At 34.9% G+C, this 27,178-nt stretch overlaps 2 protein-coding genes across 3 annotated transcripts in view; both read left to right on the forward strand.

Moving 5' to 3' along the window:
* The window catches only part of slco2a1 (solute carrier organic anion transporter family, member 2A1), a 31,573-nt gene extending 17,110 nt beyond the window's left edge, over nt 1-14,463 (forward strand). The window contains exons 5-14 of one of the 2 annotated variants that reach the window (XM_073851641.1): nt 29-127; nt 231-370; nt 1,907-1,982; nt 4,255-4,419; nt 4,590-4,797; nt 7,206-7,356; nt 9,139-9,299; nt 9,418-9,482; nt 13,195-13,315; nt 13,512-14,463. In XM_073851641.1, coding sequence (XP_073707742.1) covers nt 29-127; nt 231-370; nt 1,907-1,982; nt 4,255-4,419; nt 4,590-4,797; nt 7,206-7,356; nt 9,139-9,299; nt 9,418-9,482; nt 13,195-13,315; nt 13,512-13,632 — 1,307 coding nt within the window. In that variant the 3' untranslated portion in view covers nt 13,633-14,463. The remainder of the gene's footprint in view (nt 1-28; nt 128-230; nt 371-1,906; nt 1,983-4,254; nt 4,420-4,589; nt 4,798-7,205; nt 7,357-9,138; nt 9,300-9,417; nt 9,483-13,194; nt 13,316-13,511) is intronic. The other variant, XM_073851642.1, reaches the window with a different exon arrangement.
* Nucleotides 14,464-16,912: 2,449 nt separating this feature from the next.
* The window catches only part of rab6ba (RAB6B, member RAS oncogene family a), a 140,595-nt gene continuing 130,329 nt past the window's right edge, over nt 16,913-27,178 (forward strand). The window contains exon 1 of the mRNA XM_073851408.1: nt 16,913-17,120. Coding sequence (XP_073707509.1) covers nt 17,051-17,120 — 70 coding nt within the window. The 5' untranslated portion in view covers nt 16,913-17,050. The remainder of the gene's footprint in view (nt 17,121-27,178) is intronic.

Genomic DNA, 27,178 nt, shown 5'->3' on the forward strand with positions numbered 1-27,178 from the left:
ATGAGGTTTCTGTTGTTGCGTGTTGCAGCTATTCTCTTTGCTGTGTCAGTGTTTGGGCCTTCTTTTGGATATCTTCTGGGCTCTGTGGCTTTGCAGATTTATGTGGATGTGGACAGAACCAGCGATGGTTTGTTTACCTTTTTAGTCATTACAACAAATTCCTATTCTTTATGTTATTGTTCAGTGTAGACAGCTGCGGTGTTACATATTATGCCGTTTCTTTCATTTAGGGAAGGTTGAGTTGGAGTTGACCCCTACTGATCCTCGATGGGTCGGTGCATGGTGGATTGGTCTGCTCATCACTTCTGGAGGTCTTGCTCTAACTTCAATCCCCTACTTCTTTTTTCCCAGAGCACTTCATGTAGAGAATGTAAGTCACAGTTTTGTATTACTAACAAATGAGTGTATGCCACTGATTAAAATAACTGTTTGCTTATTTTAATATACTTTAAAATGTAATTTATTCCTGTTATGGCAAAGCTGACTCCAGTCGTCAGTGTCACATGATCCTTCACAAATGTGAAATCTATTATGCTGATTTGGTGCTAATATTTTTTATTTTATTTATTTTATTTTATTTTAGGGGAATTGTGATGCATTGTTCCAGTATTCTTTGATGAAAGTAAATGAAAGTTGAAAAGTATGAAAGTAAAAAAGAACAACGTTTGTTTGATTATTTTTATATTTTTTACCCTCAAATATCTAAACATTTATTTTTATTTTATTTAATTTTTTATTATTTTGTGGGGAAATTCGTTTTTTTCCAGGATTCTTTGATGATATGAAAGTTCGGGAGAATAACATTTATTTTAATTGTTTTATTATTATTTTTTATTGCATTTCTTTTGATCAGTTTAATGCATCATTACAGAAAGTATACATTTCTTGAAAAAACTTTACTTTCAAGAATCTAATTTATTTTATTTTATTTTATTATTTTGGGGGGAAATGTGATGCATTTTTCCAGCATTCTCTGATGATATGAAAGTCCAAAAGAACAACATTTATTTTATTTATTTTATTTTTGTTTCTATTTAATTTTTTTATTTATTTAGTTTTTTTGGGTATTACTGTGAGTTTTGGTCAATTTAACAAATCATTACATAAAGTATACATTTCATTTAAAAAAAAAACAAAAAACATTTGAAACCAAACATTTTATTTCTTTTCATTTTTTTATTATTTATTTTATAAATAAAATGTATTTTATATTTATTACTACCATTTATTTATTAATGGTAGTATACCCTAATCTTGTAGGTATTTTCTGTGTCACAAACCATTATATGCCATATTCATCACGTAAATTTTAAAAAACATGTTTGGGAGGTTATTGTTTTATTATAATTTCCCTCATTTAAACCATGTCTGAGCTACCTAGAGCTAAAAAAAATGACTATAGCATGTATCATATGTGTGATGATTTGTTAATCTAATCTAATCCATTCGAAAATATTGGTACATAAACTTTTATATTTGTTCTTCTTTGGCATGTATGTGTCACAGTGCTTAAGAATCATGATTATTTTGAATATTCCTTCTCAACTGTATTCTGACAGTTTTTTTTTTTTTTTTATGGAGAAATCCCAATAATGCAGCTAGCTGCCATCTTGTCACAATAAATTTAGATATTCTCTGTGTTTGACAGTGTGAAACTAGTACACCATGTTTTTGAATCTGATATGCAGTAGGCAATACTCACACATTTACAGTGAGAAATAGAGGCTGTTACCATATTCCTGAAACCTCTTCACCGTATAGCATCTTCTTTTTGAAAAATATAAAAATAGTGGTAGAATAAGTGACAAATCTTTCTTGGTTCAAAAATATAAGCAGATAAATAATTAATTATTGTAAAAAAGACATTTTTGCAAAGCAAACATACCAATTTGAAAATCTTTTGCAGTCTTTCGAATTGGAAAGTGGCATCAAAAAAGAAGAGCCCAAGAAGACAGAGGGCTCCATGCTGGATTTCTTTAAAAGTGAGTCCACTGTATCTGAGTATTAGTAGTTATGCCAATTTAAATAGTTTACTCACAGTTAGAAATTTAGTTAACTATGGCAATTAAAATTTCTGCAGTCCTGTGCCTGTTGTCGAGGCGTAAGTGTGCTCTTTGTGAATATCTTGTCTTTTGAGTCATACATCATGCTCAGGTTGTTACTGTAACAGGATCTGACTCGTTCTTATGAATATACTGGCCTCCAGGGCATGATTTGTAAGCAGCTGGTTTATGCGTGATCATGTCTTCATTCATGATTTCCTGTTTCAGAATAGTTGTTCACATGGTCAGTCTACTTTTATTTTTGAGTGTGTTTAGATTGAGTTCATACAAACGTATAGGGACAGACCTCCAGGCTGGCCACAAACTTGAAGATTTTAAAGGAGTAGTTCACTTTCAGAACAAAACTTTACAGATAATGTACTCACCCCCTTGTCATCCAAGATGTTCATGTCTTTCTTTCTTCAGTCGTAAATAAATTGTGTTTTTTGAGGAAAACACTTCAGGATTTCTCTCCATATAATGGACTTCTATGGTGCCCCCGAGTTTGAACTTCCAAAATGCAGCTTTAAATGCAGCTTTAAAGGGCTTTAAATGATCCCAGCCTAGGAAGAAGATTCTTATGTAGCGAAACGATCGGTTATTTTCTAAAAAGATTTACAACTTAAATACTTTTTAATCTCAAACGCTTGTCTTGCCAAGCTAGACAAGACAAGCATTTGAAGTTAAAAAGTATATAAATTGTAATTTCTTTTTTAGAAAATAACCCATCATTTTGCTAGATAAGACCCTTCTTTCCTTGGCTGTGATCATTTAAAGCTCTTTGAAGCTTCAAGCTGTATGTAAACTGCATTTTGGAAGCTCAAACTCAAGGGCGCCATAGAAGTCCATTACATGGAGAGATATCCTGAAATGTTTTCCTCAAAAAACAACGTCCTTACAGCTGAAGAAAGAAAGAAATGAACATCTTGGATAAGGAGGTGAGTACATTTTCTGTAAATTTTTGTTCTGAAAGTGAGCTACTCCTTTAAGGTCCCACAAATTATTTGGTTTTTCAGCATTTCTGTGTATTTGAACCCTTTCCAACAATGACTGTATGATTTTTAGATCCATCTTTTCACACTGAGGACAACTGAGGGACTCATATGCAACTATTACAGAAGGTTCAAATGCTCACTGATGCTTCAGAAATTAAAAACGATGGGGGTGAAAACTTTTGAGCCAAATGAATATATGTACACTGTTCTTATTTTGCTTAAATAGCATTTTTTTTCATTTAGTACTGCCCTTCAGAAGCTACAGAAGATACTTACATGTTTCCCAGAAGACAAAATAATGTAAATTTACCCTGATCTTCAAATTCATTCAAAATCATTCAAAAAATGTTCACCCCCCAGCTCTTAATGCATCTTGTTTCCTTCTGAAGCATCAGTTAGCCTTTGAACCTTCTGTAATAGTTGCATATGAGTCTCTCAGTTGTCCTTAGTGTGAAAAGATGGATCTCAGAATCATACAGTCATAACCTTTTGAACATGGACATTTTCATAAATTCAGCTATTATTTTCTCTTGTGGACTATTTGTAATTGTTTTTAATGTGAAATATCTTATTCAGGTTAGTACTAAATAAAAAAAAATAACATGTATTTTGTATTATCCCTCTTACTTAAATAAATATGTGACCCTGGACCACAAAACCAGTCTTAAGTCGCTGGGGTATATTTGTAGCAATAGCAAAAATACATTGTATGGGTCAAAATTATTGATTTTTCTTTTATGTCAAAAATCATTAGGAAATTAAGTAAAGATCATGTTACATTAAGATTTTTTGTAAAATTCCTACTGTAAACCTATCAAAATGTAATTTTTGATTAGTAATATGCATTGTTAAGAACTTAATTTGGACAACTTTAAAGGTGATTTTCTCAGTATTTTGATTTTTTTGCACCCTCAGATTCCAGATTTTCAAATAGATGTATCTCGGCCAAATATTGTCCTATCCTAACAAACTATACATCAATAGAAAGCTTATTTATTGAGCTTTCATATGATGTATATATCTCAGTTTTGTAAAATTTAACCTTATGACTGGTTTTGTGGTCCAGGGTCACATATAAATAAATAACATTTTGCAGATTGGTGTATGTAAACTTTTGACTTCAAACATATGCTCATATATTGGAAAAACAACTTATCGTTTGTAATTAACAACGTTTAAACATCTGTTTCTATCTTCTGTGGTCTGTGTTTTTGCAGTGTTCCCTAAGATGTTTGTCAGGCTGCTGTTGAGTCCTGTTTTCATGCTGCTGGTTCTTACCCAGTGCTGTTTCTCCTCTGTAATCGCTGGACTTGCTACATTCCTCACCAAGTTCCTGGAGCGGCAGTACAGTGCCTCTGCGTCCTACAGCAACCTTCTTATTGGTCAGTCAACATAATATAATAGATGACCTTAGATATGATAACAGTTTTTGGAGAAATGTGACACTAGTTTTAGACATTCCTGTGTGTACAGTATTGTGTTTGGCATGGTTCCAGTGTTTACATACTGAGGAAAATCCCTTATCTGTGAATAAATCTTTGTTTTCTCTCAGGTGCTTTAAACCTGCCATCCATCGCTGTGGGAATGGTGCTGGGGGGTCTGATTATGAAACGTTGGGGGTTGTCGTTGAGAGCCATTCCACGTTTCTCTGTTGTAATGCTCACCATCTCCATCTTCTGCTGTATACCCCTCTTCTTCATGGGATGCCCCACACAAAATGTCGCTGGTGTTTATCCAAGAACATCTAATGCCAATAACGAGTGAGTTTAACAGCATGCTCTTTTGAGTTTATAGATAATTTGTAGTCAGGTCTGGACTGGGTAGGTGAGAATCCACAAAACAGAGTGTTCTCATTTGTTTGATTGCTTCCATGTTTTTAGAATTTTCTCTGTTTAAATAATTAAGGCTCTGAAGACTGATTGCCCAGACAGTCCCTCTGGAGAAACTTGAGATTAACTGTCTGGCTCAAAGGCACAATTGTTATAAGTAAATTTTTGGCAATTTCACTCATCCTAAATGTATGTGTTTGGCTGATACATTTAGCCAAAGCACCTTACATTACCTTTGAAGTATACATTTTATTGCTTCAAAAATCCCCTTAAAATTAAACCCATGAGTGTTGCTAGCTGTATGCATTACTGTTTGACATACAGAAACACGTTCTATTACCATTAAGATATGTTTAAAAAAAAAAAAATGTTCAGTACATTTTTGGCCATTTAAAAAAATAAATAAAAAATATCTAAATACAGCCTATTTATATTGTCCAATAAATTTTTTTAGCATTTATTCAAACGGAAAAACAGTTGAAGTCAAAAGTTTACATACACCTTGCAGAATCTGCAAAATGTTAATTATTTTACTAAAATAAGAAGGATCATACAAAATGCATGTTATTTTTTATTTAGTACTGACCTGAATAAGATATTTCACATAAAAGACGTTTACATATAGTTGTTCTTCAGAAAAATCCTTTAGGTCCCACATTATTGCTGAACAAAAGTATAAACTTCTTTCAAAAATGAAAAGAAAAAAAAAAAAAAATTTACTGCCACACACTTTTAAATGGTAGTGTATATTGTTACAAAAGGTTTCTATTTAAAAAATGCTGTTCTTTTTAACTTTTATTAAAGTATCCTAAAAAAAACGATTCACAGGTTCCAACAAAATATTAAGCAGCACAACTGTTTTCAACATTGGTAATAAATCAGCATATCAGAATAATTTCTAAAGGTTATGCAGCACTGAATACTGGAGTAATGATGCTGAAAATTCAGCTTTGCATCACAGGAATAAATTACAATTTAAAATATATTCACGTAGAAAACGTCATTTAAATTGAGTTGTTTTTTCCGTATTTTTAATTAAATAAATGAAGCTTTGATGAGCATAAGACACTTATTTAAAAAAAAAACTTGGCAGATTTACAGACAGTTTACTCACCCCCTTGTTATCCAAGATGTTCATGTCTTTCTTTCTTCAGAGGTAGAGAAATTATGTTTCTGAGGAAAACATTTTAGGATTTCTCTCCATAAATGGATGTGTATGGTGCCCCCGAGTTTGAACTCGGGCTTAAATGCAGCTTCAAAGGGCTCTAAATGATCCCAGTCGAGGAAGAAGGGCCTTATCTAGCAGAACAATCGATTATTTTCTAAAAAAAAATATGGAGAGAAATCCTGAAATGTTTTCCTCAAAAACATAATTTCTCTACCTCTGAAGAAGGAAAGACATGAACATGATCTTGGATGACAAGGAGGTGAGTACATTATCTGTACATTTTTGTTCTGGAAGTGAACTACTCCTTTAATAGAAGTATCTATAAATAGGGTATGTAAAAGACAGACGGTCCTCACAGACGCTAAAAACACTGTTAAGCTAAGCCTGTTCTTTGTCTTCTATTAGTGTTTGGATTCAGACCATTGTGTTCTAGTGAAAGTGTCCAGATGAACTTCCAGTGAAATACTGTATAATCAGTCAAGAGAGCACAGGGGAGATCACAAACAGCATGGGACACAAGTCACTTGTACTCTGAGCTTAAGTTCAGATCAATGTACAAAATGCTGTGTGTCCTACATATTCGAACACTTTCACTGTGCCAGCTGGGAGGAAAGGAAATGTCTGTTTTTCTAGAACACTGTGTGTTCAAATGGAAACTCTAGTGACTTGATTATGTGCCATGAACTTTATGAACATACTCCTATTATTGTGTGAGAACAATTACACAAATACATAAAACTGTAGGGTTTACTCGGTTAAATGATCTACGTCCTGAACCCTGACCAATGTTCTTATCAGACTTGAATGTGTCTGGATATTAAAGGAATAGTTCACCCAAAAATGAAAAATCTGTCATTGTTTACTTGCTCTCATGATGTCGCAAACATTTATTCATTGTACCACAGAACAAGATGAAATATGAGTATTGTACTGGGATGTTTATTCCAATGAAAATTGCAGATTTTAAGCTTAAAAAAAAGCATATGAAATTTTCAGTATTGACTGATAATCTTCCAGTCTGACCAATTATTTGTCAATTAGTCTTTTTGTTATATGGGTTCAGAGCAACATGGGTTTAGATTTTTTGGGTCAACTACTACTTTAGGATTACCAATTTATAAAATGTGTCTGTATTCTGCAAGGAGAGGCTAAATTGTGCTATTCTGCCCAGCAGGCCTCAGCTGCCCTGTAGTGCCAATTGCTCCTGTCCCAAAAGCGCCTATAACCCAGTGTGTGGGGATAACAACATTGAATACATCTCACCCTGCCATGCTGGGTGCACAAACTTCTCCACGGATCCCCAAAGCCCACATAGAGTCAAGGTAAACAAATCTGACACCCAAAGCAGAAGTTGGTCATGAAATTTCCATACATTATATCAAACCAGAGTTCTAGCAGGTCCACTGCATAGATCTATCCATCTGGACCTTTATTTAGCTCATTACTGAAGCCGGATAGCAGCTTAATGGGAGTTTTTGCTGTACTAGCGACATTGAGCAAATGACCGGTCATAGCCTGTTAGCGATCAATGGGTTGAGTTCAGTCAATCTCTAATTAGTACTTCCTGGAGGAAGTGCATTGGGGCCTCGGAACACCTTTAGTCTGTTAAAGCTTCTGTATAATTGCCCAGCTAGAGACTTACAGGAGCAGCTGATGATGAATTATTCTATATGACGCAGCACATATCATACCAGGAGGTAATTATAGTGAGAAATAGACTTGGAGCTGGCTCCCTTGCTTGTTGAATTTACCAAAACAGGCACTCGAGGACACTATGTCATTGAAAGTCAATAGAGCACGAGGAAAGCATTATAAGTGTTAGAACTAGCTGCATCAGTGAAACACTGTTAGTTGTTGTTCACTTTATAATTATAGTATCCTTATAGCTATCACTTGTAATGATGTTTGTAATGAAGGTAAGCACTAATGCAGGGTTTCTCAACTGGTTTTGCTAACCCACAATTAAGCATGTAAAAGTGAAGAAAGATTTTTTTAAAGGAAACGGTGAAATGTATTAATTATTGTATTTGTTTCTTGTACTATGTATTTGTTGAAGTCTGGGTCAGATTTCCTTTTACCTTGTGTGTCACACTATCATATGACAAGGGATTTTTTAGTTTGATACATAGCTTTTTACATAAAAGCGGTTGTAAATATAACAAAGATTACTGGACTATGTTTCATAAGAAATTAATATTTCAGTCTTTGTACTTCAAAATTTATAAGTGTTAGAAATGTTTTGCTGAAAACACATTACAAAGACTGTGAACCATATAGTATGAAAACGTACTTTTTATCTCACAATTCTGTCTTTTTTCTCAGAATTGCATGATATAAACTCGCAATTGTGAGTTATAAAGTCAGAATTACGAGAGATATAAAATCACAATTTGGACTCGTTTCTCACAGTTGCAAGTTTGTATCTCGCAATTGAGTTTATATTCAGATTTTTTTCACGCTATTCTGACTTTTTTCTCAGAATTGTGAAATATAAACTCACAATTGCAAGTTATAAATTCCAATTTTGAATGGGAAAGAAAGCGTTTATATCTCCCAATTCTGACTTAGTAACTCAACAATTGCATGTTATAAAATCAGAATTTGAATTTGACAAATAACGTCACAATTGTGAATTTATATCGCCATTCTGACTTCATAACTCACAAGGCGAGTTTACATCACGCAATTCAGAGTCAGAATTGCAAGTTTGTATCACAATTCTAAGAAAAAAGTCAGAATTGCGACTATTTCTCAAAATTGCGACTATTACTCAAAATTGCGAGTTTGTGTCAGAATTGAGACTATTTCTCAAAAGTGTGAGTTTGTCTCGCAATTCTGACTTTATAACTCATTTATAATTTTAATTTTAATTTATAATTTTTCATTTATAATTTTTTCTTTTTTCTTTTTTCTTTTTTTTTTTTTTTTGTCATGACCTCTGTGACTTAAATAAACCTGTAGTTCTTACTATTGGTCTCAACTAGGTGACCAATATTGACCAATAATAACTGAATCATTCAATCAGTTTTCGGTACTTAAATGTTTGTAAATGGCAAAATCTAGTTTGAAATGTCATAGAATAATAACTGTCTCTCCACACACAGATTTATAGTAACTGCGGGTGTATTCCTGGTGTGGCAACTGCTAAGCCTGGCCCTTGTGCCAATACATGCCCTCACTATCTCCTACCTGTAATGCTCCTTATATCTCTGGCTGGACTTATTGCCAGCCTAACGCACAACCCTATCTACATGATGGTGCTCAGGTGAGAAAACACAAATGCATGCCAACATATAAACACCAAAACACTGCACTTTAAATAAATTAAAGACATTTCAAGAGTTTTCGTATCTTATTTCACTCACTTTTGTCTTTACTTACAGGTCAGTTCCTTCAGAAGAGAAGTCTTTTGCCATTGGGGTTCAGTTTCTGCTTCTGAGAGTTCTGAGTAAGTAAAACACAAACACACCTTTTTTACTTTAATTTATTTATCCTTTTAAAGTGTGAAATGCAATTTAAAGTCCCCCTGTAGTGAAAATATTTTTTATGTTGTTTGTCTATGTGGTGTTTTTAATATGCTTTTAGACAAACCATGTGCCAATCCATGAAAGGGTTACTCCACCCAAAAATGAAAATTATGTCATTAATCACTTTACCCCCGTTGTTTGTTCGTCTTCGGAACACAATTTAAGATATTTTGGATGAAAACCGGGAGCTTTGTGGCTGCTCCATTGACTGCCTAGTCAATAACACTGTCAAGGCACCAAAAAGTATCAAAAGACGTTGTGAAAATAGTCCATCTGCCATCAGTGGTTCAACTATAATTTTACGAAGCTGCAAAACATTTTGTATGCAAAGAAAACAAAAATAACAACTTTGTTTAACAATTTGTTAAATAAATAAGTAACTTTAATGAATGTTACAGTGTCCACAGTAGTTGTCCGCTAGTAAAAACATAGTTTTATCAGTCATTATCTACGTATGGACATTAAATCGCATGTACTACAGTTCAGTTAGTGAATCAGGAGGCCCTGGTTCGTGCAACTGAGTGGAGGCGGGGCTAATTTTGCGTATTCATAGATCCGTGTATAGTAAATGAGGCAAGAGGAGTAGACTTACATTCAAGCTGGTTTAAAGTTCCCCTGTATTCAAAATTTGTATCCCTAAAACTATTCTTTGATCATCAAAATTACATATTTAAATGTTTTTCTTGTGAAAATAATTAAGGGGTCCTATTACGTCTTTATTTTGGTGCACTTAAACATGCTCTCATGCTTGGTGGGTCGAAAAATGCAATATTTTTCACATAATTTACATTATTGCAATAGCTTTCTCGCCAGGCTGGCACAAATGGCTTGATTACTGCCAGGTTTGATGAAATGTGTTGTGATTGGTTAGAAGTCCCACTGCGTTGCAATTGGCTAACAGCTTAGACGGCGTTTCAGTCCTGCTATGCCCCTTCCCAAAGCAGCAAGTCCTGTGTACAACTGCGCAAACTAACTTAAAGTGATTCTTACGTTTTAAATATGGATGTTTTCTTACAAAAACACATCGGATCACTCTGACCTCCCGGAGCCATGTGAAGCACTTTTTATTATGGATCGACTTGTTTTGGACTGATGGATAAAAACACTTGTCTATGCCGTTCTAAAGCTTGGGAGTGCCAGGATTATTTTTAATATAACGATTACATTCCTCTGAAAGAAGGAAGTTATATACACTTAGGATGCATGGAGGGTGAGTAAATAATATGCAACAAAAGTGTTGGTCCTGTCGTCAGCCTGCGAGGTCGTGATACATGATATTATCATTATTGTGCTCATTTATTTAATTATTTACATGCCCGAAACCAGCTCCAGCGTAAGGATAGTGAAGATATCTACACTGTATGATGAATAAATCTCCTACCACGCACTGCACACTTCTACGGCGCCTCCGACGCGGACACCTATGATCATCACTGTAGTCAATGCTTGTGTTTACATTAGCCGTGGCTCTGCATGTGTTTCGACCCTCTGTACCACACGTCAACCGTGCGGCTCCAACATGGCTATCGGAGTAGTTCGCGGACACTTTAGTCAATGCTTGCTTTATATGAGCTGCCCTGCGGCTTGCTGAAGCATCCCCGAAGCGGCTGTCCATGCTATATCGCTAAAGTTAGGTGAATCCCCCACTTTGTCCACGATTTGAATTGCCATAGGCAGGATTAACATTTTGACGTCATAGCATTAAGAAAACAAATGCTGTAGTCCAAAGGAGCCGTTCACTGTAGTTCTTAAAAAATGGATTTTTAAAAAACTAAATATCTCCCTTTGGAGTGGACTTTGAAATTTGTAACTTTGTAGATGTATTTTATGCCCAAACGTATACACAGTGGCTAAAAATCAAAAAGTGAAAAAGCATAATAGGACCCCTTTAAAACAGCTTGAATGTAACTCTACCCCCTAGCCTCATTTACTATGCGCAGATCTATGAATGTGCAAATTAGCCCCGCCTCCACTCACTCACACCCAGTGTTGCCGAATCCGCAGTTTTCCCTCGGAATTGAGCTACTTTAATTGAGCTACTGTTGCCGCGGGTGGTTTTTCATGTCCTCGGGTTGAAACAACCCCAATAACATTATCTTTATCCCCTGGAATGCGAACTGTAACGGGGAACCCCTTCAAAAAATGTGTATTTAACCCCACCACCCAAAGCGATTTTAATTGGGGGACCCCCCCTCAAAATGCCATTGGGCTAGTTTTGAGTAGCAATTGGGCGGGACCCTGCTCACAATAGCCAGAGACTCCTGATCCATCCACTAACTGAACTTAAGACACGGATTATGACTGATAAAACTGTTTTTTTAATAGCGGACAACTACAGTCGATGCTGTAACATTTGTTAAAGTTACTTACTTTATGATGTTGTGTCATCAAAATACCTCTAAGGCTCGAATGCAGCCTAGATAGTAATTCCAGTTCGCGCCTACGAGCATATGCATGTTAGGAGGTGATGTGAGGCCAAGTATGGTGACCCATACTAGGAATTTGTGCTCTGCATTTAACCCATCCAAGTGCATACACACAGTAGTGAACACACACAGTGGGCAGCCATTGCTGCGGCGCCCGGGGAGCAGTTGGGGGTTCAGTGCTTTGCTCAAGGGACCTCAGTCGTGGTATTGAGTGCTGTACATTCACTCCCCCCACCTACAATCCCTGCCGGACCTGAGACTCGAACCCGCAACCTTTGGGTTACAAGTCCGACTCTCTAACCATTAGGCCACGGCTGCCCCCTGTGCAAATGTTAATGTGGGAGAGGTGCTTCTGACTCCAGGCAACTTTTACACTATTGCCGCGGGTTATTATTAAAGTTAGCGGTTAGTGGGTTTGCTCCATTTAATTTTTGGTTTTGTGCTGGTAATCTTATTGGTATATTTTGCATGCTAATTATATAAATCTAACCATTTACATGATTGGTTATTAAATTTTGTGACGTAGCAAAAAAACGCTGTTTCAAACCGCATTTCTAGGACAGCCTTTGGGAAACCACAGTCTTAAAGGAACAAAACGGTAAAACTCAACTTATTAACTCGGGGGGAGTTGGAGAATGAGCCTATTTCCAAAAAAAGTGGAGTGTTCCTTTAAGGAGAAAATACTAAGCAATGGTGTTGATTAATGGATTGGCACATGGTTTGTCTAAAAGCATATTAAAAACACCACATAAACAAAATAAACAACATAAAAAACTGATTTTCACTACAGGTGGACTTTAAGGCAAGAAAAAACATTTAAATATGTAATTTTGATGATCAAAGATGAGTTTTAAGGAATGCAGTTTTTGACTACAGGGGGACTTTAAATGCAATATACAGAATCCTCAAAATTGATAATACACAGAGAGAAATAGAGTACAGTAGTCAGTGCAAATCAGTGTAAAATGATTCTCAGATGAGGGAAAAAACCCAATTGCAATTCTGTTAGTACTGTAGCGCCCCCTTCTGGTCATACAAAAACACAGCTACTGTGTAAGAGGTACAACTAATTAATCAATCTCTGTTACACTTCATAAATCTAAGAATATTAGTACAAAACGTCAATTTGTTTTGTTATTTAAGTAAATGGTTTTATGTTTGTTTACATTTGAGTAAAATTATAATTTTTTTCTCTCTCTTTGCTTAGCCTGGCTGCCAGCTCCAGCTCTGTTTGGGATGACCATAGACTCCACATGTATCTGGTGGAAAATTGCTTGTGGAAAAAAGCAAGGATGTGGTTACTATGACAACAACCTCCTTAGAAACAGGTAAGAATTTGTTCTCTTATGACCTAAATGCATTACGAAGGTACATGTTAGTCAAAAACTGTTCAAACCAACATATGCAAACATATACACTGCATGTATTCAGCCAAACAAGGCTTAAAACAGAAAGCAAACTATGATAATTAGTGCTAATGAACTGATTAGCAGCACAATTGATGATCATGATGACTTGTTGCAGGTATCTAGGACTTCAGGTGGGCTATAAGACATTAGGCATTGCACTCCTGGCATTTATTGGCTGGAAAATGCACCGGACCAGAGAGTACAGCTTAGAGAATAAGCCAGAGGGACCTCTGTGATGCCTCAATCCTGCTCAGCCCATCGCAGCTCACTTTTGAGAAGCTTCTCAGTGAGTTGAGCCCCTGGATATTTCTTGTCAGAAACCCCTGCTTCCAACACCTGGCTGGAAATGTGATGAATTCAGTTTGGACATTTCTCAAGTTGTATAATAACTTCCTGGGTATTTATTTCCACCTGCATGCAAGCAGGGCCACAACTGGACAGATTCAGGGACTTTCCAACTTTATAGTTATTTTGATATTAATAAATAACTACATATAGTGCTCAAAACATTTGATCATATTCATAGACAGTTTTCATCAGCAGGTTATGTAGGATTGTGGCGCCTTTGGGGAGGACACAAAACATTAGAAAAATGTCTATGTATTGTCCTTAGCTTTCGTTAATACACAGTTTGATTCAAAATAGTTTAGTGTTTTTTTATTTTATTTCGTCCATTTTGTATTTGAAGATTATGTGAAGGATGTGGGGTGCTCTTTATACCCAAATTTAGACACACAGATACGCAAGTGTATTGAATATCAAACTGTGTGTGTTGAGGTGTGTAGCTTCAAATAACGATAGTAGCCTGAGGAGATTTAAAATGTTACTTTCAAATGTGAAGACATTTTGAAATAGGAATCAGATGTTTGTAAAATATATTTTTATACCTGATATTGCTGTTTTGTTATACACTTTGTGCATACTTTTTCTTAATACAAATGACAACATGCTGTTTTTATTGCTGCTTGGAGCAATGAATCGTGACTTTCTGATAAGTCTTTATTATTCAATATGTAACATTTATTTACCAGTGTATAAATTATTTCAAATATAAAAATTGTTCACAATTTGTTGCTTTTTTCTGATCTTTAATGAAAGCCAATTACTGCTACATAAGAAAAAAACAAAACAAAATTACAACATAAAAAGTCAACATACACTATACAAGTCAAAAGTTTTTGAACAGTAAGTATCTTCTGCTCACCAAGCCTGCATTTGTTTGATCCAAAGTACAGCAAAAACAGTACAATTTTGTAATATTTTTACTATTTAAAATTACTGTTTTGTATTTGAATATATTTTGAAATGTAATTTATTCCTGTGATTTCAAAGCTGAATTTTCAGCATCGTTACTCCAATCACACAATCCTTCAGAAATCATTCTAATATTCTGATTTGCTGCTCAAAAAAACATTATTATGATGATGAAAACAGCCGAGTGGAATTTTTTCAGGTTTTTCTGATGAATAGAAAGTTCAGAAGGACAGCATTTATCTAAAACAGAAAACATTATAAATGTCTTTATCATCACATTTTGATCCATTTAAAGCATCCTTGCTAACTAAAAGTATTAATTTCTATATTTTCTTCCCACCAAAATTATACTGACTCCAAGCTTTTGAATGGTATAGTGTGTATAGTTACAAAAGCTTTTTATTTGAGACAAATGCTGATCTTTCTATTCAGCAAAGATTCTATTTAACAAGTTGACTGAAAGAAATGTGCTCAACTGTTTATATACTGATAATAATAATAATAATAAATGTTTCTTGAATAAGCAAATCAGCATATTAGAATGATTTCTGAAGGATAATGTGACACTGAAGACTGTGACACTTTGATCACAGGAATAAATTACATTTTAAAATATATTCAAATAGAAAACCGTTATTTTTAAATAGTACAAATATTTCAAAATTTCATTGTCTGCTGTACTTCAAATCAAATAAATGCAGGCTTGGTGAGCAGAAGAGACTTCCTTAAAAACATTATAAATCTTACTGTTCAAAAACTTTTGACTAGTAATTAATATAATTTAGACTTTTACTAATTATGACTTCAATTTGTCATAGTTTTGCCTTCTTATCTAATAATTATGACTTGATTTCAGTCTGTCATAATTGTGACTTTGTGTCATAATTATGACTTTATTTCACAATTTGGTAACACTACAAAAAGGTGTAATTTGTTAACCTTAGTTATTGTATTAAATAGCATGAATGAACAATTAAACAATACATTATTAATCCTGCTTAATGTTCGTTAATAAAAAAATACAATCGTTTATTGTTTGTTCATGATATTTCCGTGCATCAACTAATGTTAACAGACACAACTTGTGATTTTAAGAATGCATTAGTAAATGCTGTAGAAGTATTGTTCATTCTTAGTTCATGTTAACCAATGTAGTTAACAAATGAACCTTATTGTAAAGTGTTACACATTTTTATCAGAATAAGCTTTTATCTCGTCATTATCACTTTTTATGTAAATTATGAAAAAGTCATAATTATGATTTGCAAACACATGCATGTAGTTTCAACTAAAATGAAAGCACAAAGAACACTAGCTCTAGCACAGATAATTTTGCTCTACATATATGAACCATTTTATTTAGCTCACAATGTAATACAAAAAATAGGAGATGCACTTCTTGTAAACTGTTTATTTCAACTGTTATCATACAGGATATTATTTAGAATTATCATTAATATTATTAAAGTTACTTGTTTTATAAGTTATGCAAACAAATTCACCTAACTTGCACAAATATAAATTAATAGTAGTGCAGGGCAACAGTTCATTGCGATTAATCGCATCCAAAATAAACGTTTTTGTGTACATAATATATGTGTGTACTGTCACTGTGTATGTTTATTATTTATATATATAATAGACTCACATGCATGTGTATATATTCAAGAAATTGTTTATACTTTAAACATATTTATATATATTATTAATTATATGAATATAAATATATACATTTATTTTTCAAAATATATACTGTATGTGTGTCTTTATATACACAATAAATATACACAGTACACACACATATTATATACACAAATACATTTGTTTATGATCGTGATTATTAGTTGCTCAGCAGTAAATTAGCAATCGTTTAGTTACTGTTTTGTAATAGAATGTATTATATTTCTCTTTTATTAGCAAATACCCCCCTGGAACCCTTAGGGTACCCAACCAGGACCCCTAGTTGGGAATTACTAATCAAACAAGCAGGTTTTAGATTACCAGCTCTGAGATTTAACCACTACTCAACCCCAGGCACCACCCAATTAGCAAATAAACCAAGCAGTGTCAAAGTATATCCCTATTCTAACATACCTATAATCAAAAGCAGGGACTCTCCGGAGCAGTGGGCGAGACGGCATGACGTCATGCTATGTGGGTTGATACAGCATGACGTCACGCTCCGTGGGTTAATACAGCATTACGTCGTGTATGTGCGTGAAAGTGAGAGAGGGAGAGAGAGGTGAGGCCGCGCATGCCCAGCAGCTACTAAGCCTGACAGCCGATTCAGTGCAGCATTCCCGTTTCCAAACGCACAGGAGCGCCGCTTTTTCCATCGCGCTGCTCCATCCAGACATTTCCACCGGTGGGAACACGCTGTTAAAAAACAAGCCCTCAAACATGTCTGTGGGAAATGACTTTGGAAACCCTTTAAGGAAATTCAAACTCGTCTTTCTTGGAGAGCAAAGCGGTGAGTGTCATATTAGAATTGCCAAGGGAAGTTTTGATAATAAGCATTATTATTAATTTTTTTACAGGCGTCTGCGTACACCTGCTTGATTTGGACATGATGATAAAATTAGCAAATTTATAGGCTTTGGATCTAGTGTGGCATGCGATTTGAGCTGCTATTGGAATTTACATATTTCATTTTATTAAAGTTTATTTTTGTCGAGTAAATAATCACTCAGCTATTCAGTTATCAGGCTTCCTGTGGTTTTTGTATTTGTTTCCTTCAGATGTTTATTGCTGAAATCGGTCATTTGTTTTAAATGATTAAGTGTCAGTTCAACTATTTATCAAGTTTAAAGACTTAAATATGTAATTAATTTTGATTGCATAAATAATCATTTAAACTATTGTTGTAAATAACATTTTTGTTCGATTTCACAAGTTTAATACAGTGATGGGTTATGCACTGCAGTCAAAACATATAAAGTCTTTTAAAGTGTTTTTAATAATGTACATTCAAAATGGTATAAAAGTTTCATAAAGGTCCATTTGAATGCATTTGCACACTCCAGTGTTGTGTACTTACCGAAGAGAATGAATAAATAAATAAATAATCTGGATGTTGAGACACACCCAGTGTGTGCCATTGAGAGAACTTGTGTAGCTGCAGCCTGCAGACTCTGCCTGGTATTGTTCCTCTGTGATGACAGTGATGACTAGGTCAGTTATTCATTGGTATGGTTGAATGGGTCCTAGCATCGCGAGTGATGCGAGTAGGTAAGTTAATGTTTAGCAGGGCAACTCAGCTCTGATTTCCCCTGGCATTCTGCCCCCTGTCGTCATTCGAAACCTCCTACCAGATGAATTAAGCCTCCAGAATGTCTTAGCTGTCCTCAGATCTGTGGGACTTAAGTCTGGGATTGCGCTGCGGAGAGTATGATTCACACTGTGAGAGTAAACAATGGATGCTGCCATGGTACGGAGGCACTGCTTCTCTCCAGGGATGCTGATCCCGGCTTTATTTCGTTGTCTCCATCTGAAGCCTTTCAGAGATGTTGTGAAGTAGCAAAAAGACCCTCCTTGCAGCTTTTTTGTGGATTTCTCGGGGTGTTGTTGATCCATGCAGAATGTGTATCAGCTTGTGGATCTGTTCCAGTCGTTACTTCCATAAACTCTCAACTTGTTAGGATGCGGCAGCAGTTTTCTCACTGCAAAGAATTCCACATTTTCTTCAGGAACAAATATGCACACTGCATTGTTTAAAAGTTGAATGTTTTAAAATGCGCTTGCATCAAAATGCAGTAAAAAGTTACATTGTGAAATATTTTTACTTTTTAAAATAACTTTTCTATTAGAATATATCTTAAAATATATACTTTATATTCTTGATGCTGAATTTTCAGCCATTTCTGCAGTTGTCAGTGTCAAATGATACTTCAGAAATAATTTAAATATCCTTGTTTGGTGTTTAAGACACATTTCCTATTATCAGTGTTAAAACTGTTCTTTAATGCTTTCAGTGCTTTTGGTAATAACTGTGATACATTTGTAATTTATAAATTTTTAAAAATGTAAGTTAAAAATTAAAATTGTATAAATTGCATTAAAATAAATAAATTTAAAGAATATTTTTAGAATATTTATAAATAGAGATTGGATTTTTGGAATTTCTTTTTCCCTTAAAATCCTTATTAATGCGTGGGTGTCAGTTTTGCACTCTTGATATTTTAGAGTGTCACTCCATGATTTGCTGAACACTTTTTTCAGCACAGTGGCTGATTTATAAGTTGTACCATCAAAATATTCTCAGAATTATAGAATTTTTTCATATTTCCCATTCATTTCCTATGTTGGTCATTTTTCACCGCGAAGGAGCCAAGTGTGACTATTTATTTTATTTTTGACCCTTTAACATATCCAAATCATTATTGTTATTTTTTGTGTGCTCACATAGCTAATGCAACAAAAGTCATCAAGTGTCATCTCATTCCGATGAAGCTACAATTTTAAAAAATTTAAAAACATACATTTTTTGCGGTTCAAAATGACCGAAGAGGGTTAAACTCATTTAACAACGTGTTTTGAAATAAAAAATGTGACCTTTAAAAGAACCTCAGACTGCTGCCTCGCGTTTCACTCGTAGCTGAAAGATGCCGTGACAGACTCCATAACCTGTCTATGAACAAACATTAAGATTAGAGAATATATTTTAACATCAATTTCAATTAAATTCAGTATTATAAGTAATAAAATAAATTTATTTTATGCTAAGCAAAAGGCTTTTCCATACTCGAAAAACGACCGCTGCTGATGCAATTGACTGACATCTCGTCCTTGTATGTTGCGTTGCATAACATTTTACAGCATAGCAAAGACTTTATGAATAAAATAAAATGTAATGTTTATTTTGCTGGATAAGTGCACAGCGGCGTTGATAACTGCTCTTTCCTGTAGAGGATGCAAAAAGCTGCTGTTTCATTGGAGGCAGGCTCAACCCAGCAGCTGGGTGGGAAAAAAAACAATATGTAATAACCCATTACAAAATGACCCAGCAACAGAAAAAACTACTCAGCACCTGGGTAAAAAATAGTAAAAAATAACCCAATAAAATGACCCAACAAGCTAAACCCAGCATTTGGGTTTAAAAAAAAAAAAAAAAAAAAAAAAAAAAACTTTTTTTTGTGTACTGACTTTCTTGACACAGGGTTTAAAAACCTCTTAAAAATGTATAATGTTTGTATTTATTTGGGATTTTTCCCCCCACTATGTTACAGTTGTGGTGTTCACAGTCAAAAATGATTGACATTGCTTATAAAGTTCTTGTTATGGTATATTATCATTATACTGAATTTAGTTTTTAGCTTGTTTTGTTTCTTGTTTTTATTTCTTGTTTCATAAAGAATTTGCACTTACGTCATGGTTTGGTCAGTTAGCCGGATTTATGCTAATTTGTGCTGTCTAAACCATGAAAAAAATGAGTGGAAGCTGCTAAATCATATAGAGAAGTATTTAGTAAGCAGTAAAGGGCGCTATATTTTGACAAACTAAAGTTAAAGGAACACTCCCCTTTTTTTTGGAAATAGGCTCATTCTCCAACTCCCCCCCGAGTTAATAAGTTGAGTTTTACCGTTTTGAAATCCATTCAGCCGTTCTCCCGTTCTGGCGATATCACTTTTAGCATAGCTTAACATAGATCATTGAATCCTATTAGACCAATAGCATCACATTCAAAAAGGACCAACAAGTTTCAATATTTGCCCCATTTAAAACTTGACTCTTCTGTAGTTATATCGTGTACTAATACTGGCGGAAAATGTAAAGCTGTGATTTTCTAGGCCGGTAAGATTAGGAACTACACTCCCATTCCGGCGTAATAGTCAAGGACGTTTGCTGGCGTAACATGGCTGAAGCAGGCGCAGTAATATCACGCAGCACATGTGCAAATACTAACCTAGCTGGGAACTAATTTCAGGCGCTGCTTGATATACATCGCCTGCTGCGTCCATATTACAGCAGCAAACTTCCTTGACTATTACGCCGGAATGGGAGTGTAGTTCCTAAACTTATCAGCCTAGAAAATCGCAGCTTTACATTTTCCGCCGGTATTAGTACACAAAATAACTACAGAAGAGTCAAGTTTTAAATAGGACAAATATCGAAACTCGTTGGTCATTTTTGAATGCGATGCTATTGGTCAGGAAAACAGGAAAACTTCCTGTTTTTTCCAAAAAAAGTGTGTTCCTTTAATAGGTGGTAAAAATACGTAGGAGCACATTACTTAAGATATTAGCCTAATATTTCTCCTACCTGACTGGAAATGATAAGAACAAACACAAATGTTGTCAAAAATCCTGGAAATCCTGGTTCAGTTTGGCCAATCACAAATGCCTTTTGTTCCTCCGACATTTTTTGTAACTCTTCTCCTTGATTTGTTTTAACTTTTGGCAGTCTATAGTACTACAAATTTTTTTCCCGGTCCGACCAATTAAAACAGCCCAAAACATGACAATAATTGATCATTTTCAGCAGCAGTAATCACCAAAATATGGGAGTTTTGTTTTGTTCAGTGGCAGTACATTTAGTGTCACCAACATGGCCGATTGATGACAAGTTTTGAAAACACTCTATTAGCATGTTTTCTATTTCTTTTTAGAGCTAACTGATCGTAGGCCTCATTGATTTGAGCTTATGCATTTCAGTTTTTGTTTTTGAGAAAAAGTTGTCAAAAATATCCTATGACCAGTCAGTTCCAAAAAGAAATACAAAACCTGTGCTAACTGAAAGAAAACAAGTGGACAAAAAGACTGAAAACAAGGTTTGATGATAATATAGTCAAACTGAAATATTTTTTCTGACACCTAAAATATGACAAGATCTTAAGAGTAAACTGTGTCAGAACAAATTTATTTTGATAATCACAAACTACAGTCAAACCAAAATGTATTCAGCCACCTTGAAAATGTCTCACATTATCACAGTTTATTTGCTTTAGTTTAGAAAATGGTAATAAAATATAACAAGAACTCAAGAGTAAACTGTCAGAACTCATCAAATTCATCTTGATAATGTCAGATAACTTTGATAGAAAGGCATGTACAGTAACAAAACATGGTCAGGTCAAAGTGTCATATCAAATTATTGGTTCCAAATTTTTATTAGTTTTACTGAAACTTTTTTATGAAGCATTTTTAAATTGGGTATATGTCACAGTTTACTTTATTTTGCTCTCCTCACTTACATAAATGAACTATAGTGTCCTGCAACCACTGACTATAGAAAAAAAATTTACAAATCATATCTGGTGTCTGAATAATTTTTGGTTTGACTGTAGCATAATGAGATTTGTAAGCCATTTTTGACTGTGAATACCAAATTAGGAAAAGGATTTTCGGCACTGAGGGCATAAAAAACCTTTAAAAACCTTTTGTCTGTCAATCAAGACATGCTTAAACACAGTTCTTTTTGAACCAGGTGATGTGCTGGCTTATAGTCAGAGAAATCCAGTTATTGAAGGCCTGCAAGACAGCTGCAATTACTGCCGAAAGGCTTTAATTTGTTGCTGTGACTTAAGGGAGAGATAAGCTGAGAGGATTCGCATTGACCAGCAAAGAGAGTGAAATGTGTGTTACCCAGTATCACTGATAACAACAGTAACCTCAAGTAAACAGTTTTGCTCTATCAGACAATATCAGCCATGTTGCACTGTGGTTAATAAATTCGTATTCTTTTTTGTAGTATTGGTTTGCATCTCTGTCACTGATTTAGGCAGAGCAGAGGTAGTCTCTGATTAAAACCTCTGCCAGTAAACACAGTGTCAGTATGTGTGTTCATGTTCAATGTTTCATTCCATATGGTTTTTTGTCTCTGCCTCTTATTTCCTTTAGAGACACTTAATGCAACCATTTGTAGCAATTTGAGACATGGTATTGATTTTTCTCTTCAGCTCATCTTTATGGCTCTTTTTGCCCTTTGTATGCACATCAGCACACATCTGAACAAAGATAAGAAAAGTTCTCATTAGAATGTTAATGCATAATTGAAACGTACACCACACATTAATGGATTCTAGATTGGAGCCTACTGTACAACCTAATCGAAACATGTTCAGTATTGCAGAATTGTGGACTTTAAAAGGATAAATCACTTACTTAACCTCATGTGATTCCAAGCTTGTATGTTGAGCAGTGTTTGTTTGTTTTTCGGCCATACAATGACATCCATTGACTCATTATATGGATTTTGAATTTCCCATTGATTTTTTATTATTATATGGATTTAAAAGACAAAAGAAGAAAAAGAATGAAGAACATATATGTTTAGAATAACATGAGGGTGCAGTACATGATTAAAAATGTTCTACCTGATGTCATGGCGAAAATGTACCTGTGGGAACTTTAAAGGTTGTATCAGCGATTTCTAGCCTGAAACATAAAGTGTCAAATTCAGCTGAGCTTTCTTCACGATCCGCTCGCTGCTTGCCCCATAAATTGTCTGTGAAAAAAACAGTGTTCCAACCAATCAGCGTCAGGGGTTTGGTGTTGTGGACTTTCGCTCCGCCTCCCTCACATCCCTGCACCAGTAGGAAAGTCCACAACACCAAACCCCTGACGCTGATTGGTTGGAACACTGTTTGTTTATCTGTGGAAAGGTTGGTAGTGCCGATTGTTTTTTTGGCATATCTCGGACCCTAGGCTGACCAGAGAGACGCGGTTTTTTCACAGACAATTTATGGGGCAGGCAGCGAGCGGATCGTGAAGAAAGGTCAGCTGAAATTGACACTTTATGTTTTAGGCTAGAAATCGCTGATACAACCTTTAAATATGTACCAATAAGTACATATCACTGCAATCTTCAAAAGAAATAAACAATAGAAGCAGTAAAAATGTAAGCACTTGTAATTGTTTTCTTATACCTGTATGGTTACAGCTTCATATGTTTGTTTTCCAGATGTAACAAGCTTGCTTTGTAGCTCAGCTGGCAAATAATTGGACTTAGGATCTGGAATCCTTGGGTACAAATCCTGTGAAAAACATGACTCGCGATGAAAGAGCTGAAAGATGGGAATTCGACAAACAAGATAAAATGTCATGCTTGCGATTGCATTTTTACGTCACATTCGCTTTTGTTCATACCAGACCAATTGAGAAACAGAGTTAAATCGAAACCTATTAAAAATTAGTGTTTGATTATGTCCAAATACACGTTCAGATGGATTTAACCCTAAATACTACGCTAAGTGTAATATAAATTCTAAGAATATTAAAACATTTTATCTTTTAAATTGTCATTCATGGATCATTATTGCACATATTATTTAGTACAAAAATACTGACCTAAATAGAACTGAACTATATATTATAATTGTTTATTTGAATAAAAGTTACACTAAAGATGTTTGGTCACATTTGAGATGTATGAGAACATTAATGCTGTTTCTTTATCACTCCCCAGAATAAAATGCAATTGCAAAGCGAAGACAAAGTAGTTATCAATATGGAATCAATGCACATTGTGAGTTATAATTATTTGCAATTCAGATATTTCTCATATAGGGCACTATGAAATAATTTAATTTTTTTCCAAATTCTGTTTTCTTTTTTATAATTTTTCAGTTTAATTGGTTTAGTTCTCTATTTTTTAGTGATTAAATGTAAAAACCTTAAAGGATAACTTTTGCCAAAATGCAATCTGGGGTGTTTTTGTATTGTAAACGAGACAAACTTATATCTAAAAGCATAATTACGACGAAAGAGCCACTTTTAAGAATGACCGTGATATCATTTTTTGGTCAAATGGCCGGTGAATGGGAGTACTAGGGGCACTTTTTTGAGCGCATCAAAATCGATATTTTTACAACACTAAGAAGGCTTGACACACCATGAAATTTTGCTCAAGTATCGCCTGGGTCTCTACAAATGAACTCGAGCATTGAGAACATTGTTTGTGTACACAGAGTTTACTAAAATGAAAGGTTTTGAACAACTCACTTTCACTGGGTTTCCGCTCGCGGCCATCTTGCCAGTCAAGAAGTGTCGATCTCCGAATGCGATGGATATGAGGCTCTTTTTACAACTAGAAGGTTAATATTGTTTTTCACTTGTGACAAAAAAACAAATTAGCTGTGCATTTACATGGAAATATGCTTTAGGAGCTATCCATCTTTACTCTCCTCACTATTACGTCGCATTCGGAGATCGACACCTCTTGACTGGCAAGATGGAAACCCAAACAGTGAAAGTGAGTTGTTCAAAAGCTTTCTTTTTAGTAAACTGTGGACACAAACAATGTTCTCAATGCTCGAGTTCATGTGTAGAGACCCAGGCGATACTTCGAGCAAAATTTCATGGTGTGTCGAGCCTTCTTAGTGTTGTAAAAATATCGATTTTGATGTGCTCCAAAAAGTGCCCCTAGCACTCCCATTCACTGGCAATTTGACCAAAAAACTAAATCACGGTCAATCTTAAAAGTGGCTCTTTTGTCGTAATTATGCTTTTAGATATAAGTTTGACTCGTTTGCAATACAAAAAACACCCCAGATTGCATTTTGGGGAAAGTTATCCTTTAATAAAAAACATGTCTAAGGAATTGAAATTATGAAACATACACAATTTAACAGCATTTTAATACAAATTTTTAAGACCCAATGACATACAAATTTTTTTTTCTCAAATTAAGTTTAATTTTTTACCAAATTCTATGTTTCATTAATTTTCTGGATATAATTTTAGTCATTGATGAATGATTGACTATTTTAAATAATTGATTTTAATAAAATAATAATAATAATTTATTTTTTATTTATTGATAGATTTTTTTCCGTTAATAATATGTATGTAAATAAATTTTGGTAAAACTTTGTCTGGTAATTATTACTTAAAGAATAATGTTTTAATAATAATTGTATTATTAATAGTAGTAGTACTGTCATGACATTAAGTAATAACAAACTTTTATTTTGACAGGTTGCCGTGAAGACCTTTAGGTTTCTGTTTGCATTTGATATGACTATAGGTTTTTTCTTAAAATTGTATTTTTTTGTGTTCATGTACTTAAATATTAAGGCAGCAGAGGCTGCAGTATGTGTTCAAAACCGCGCATCTGCGCCATTCGTTCACAGGGACACACAGAACATTCAGGATTCATATTTAAATGGCATTTTTGCGGCTTAATATTCACAGACACTAGTCCATATCACGTTTTGATATAAATGTACTGACCTACTTTTGATTTATTCATCCAAAAGTTGGCGAATTCTGTGACATTCCATGTTATACAGTAAATTGCACAAATTTTGACTGGATTATGCTATTTTTATTTAAAAAATTTTCCTGTAAGAGCGGGTGCGGCCATTTGTAAATTTTATGGGTCTGGCTTCTGGTCTCATCCACATCCAGCTATTTTTAGTACTACAAAACAGCTACTTTTACTGCTTGAAATTGCAAATTGCTGTATCTTACCCTGTTATTTTAATGTATTGTCCTAACCTGGTTTGTAGTGCAAACAGTTTTACCATTTACTGCACGTTGTTATTCCTTTCATTATTTCCCTATAGCTCTTGTCCATAGACTTACTTCTGCGTTAAAGAATATGGTGGATATCGAAAAAGGTACCATACAAGTAGTCAATTTAATTTGTACAATATGTTCCAGGTCTTCTGATAGCTTTGGGTCAGGAACAAAGAATACATTTAAGCAGCTTTTACTGCTATTCACCTTAGCAGCTTTTGAATCAAATATGGCTCGTAAGATTCAAAACTAGAACATATTTGCATATCACTATGCAGTAGACCAATTCCCCAGGGTCCGATGCCAGTGCACACAAACACTGCGTGTTGAATGCTGTTGAGTGCACATTTCACCTATCTGCCAAATGTGTATAAACATACATATATTCCTTTGAGTGTAAATTGTGATGTTTTCAGTCTCAAGACTGCTAATGTCAGCACGTTTCCTAATTACCACATACATTGCAAATGCATAGTCATTACCAGCAATCAGCGCTTGAAATATGCGCAAGTCCTATCTGCACTTTAAGGGGCCAGTTTGCATGGACAGCATTTTGTTAAGCAGGTGTGGGTGATTACTCGATTGAAATATTAAAAGTGAAGGGAAGTGAGTGGATAGATGCAATGTGGAAACGGAGATAGTGGTGAAGTATTGGGACTGCATGTGAATGAAGATAATCCAAAGTGTGGAAAGGAGAATGTTGCCGCTCATATATCTCATATTAAATGGCTCCGGATTGGGAAGGCTTTGCGAGAAGCTGTCCAAGGTGCTGAATACCCCACTTCTCCCAGACCCCCACCCATCCTAAGTCTCTCTGCAGGACACATGAGAGCTGTTCTGACTTTAGGTTCCTAGTTGGGGTCATAGAGAAAATAGGGCGACTTTAGTTACTATGAGGAAGATAGTGAAGCGTTATCACGCTGCAGCACACACTTCGCCACTTCTCAGACCTTTCATGTCTCATCTTTTAATGTCCTCCTACCTGGTTCCAGACATATTTAGGCTGGGCAAATGCAGGTAGTTTGACTAGCTCCGTGTTGGCTCTGTTTTCTCACTTGCTGCAAGTTGAATA

This window comes from Garra rufa, chromosome 12 (genome assembly GCF_049309525.1).
Source record: "Garra rufa chromosome 12, GarRuf1.0, whole genome shotgun sequence".
Classification (NCBI taxonomy): Eukaryota; Metazoa; Chordata; class Actinopteri; order Cypriniformes; family Cyprinidae; genus Garra; species Garra rufa.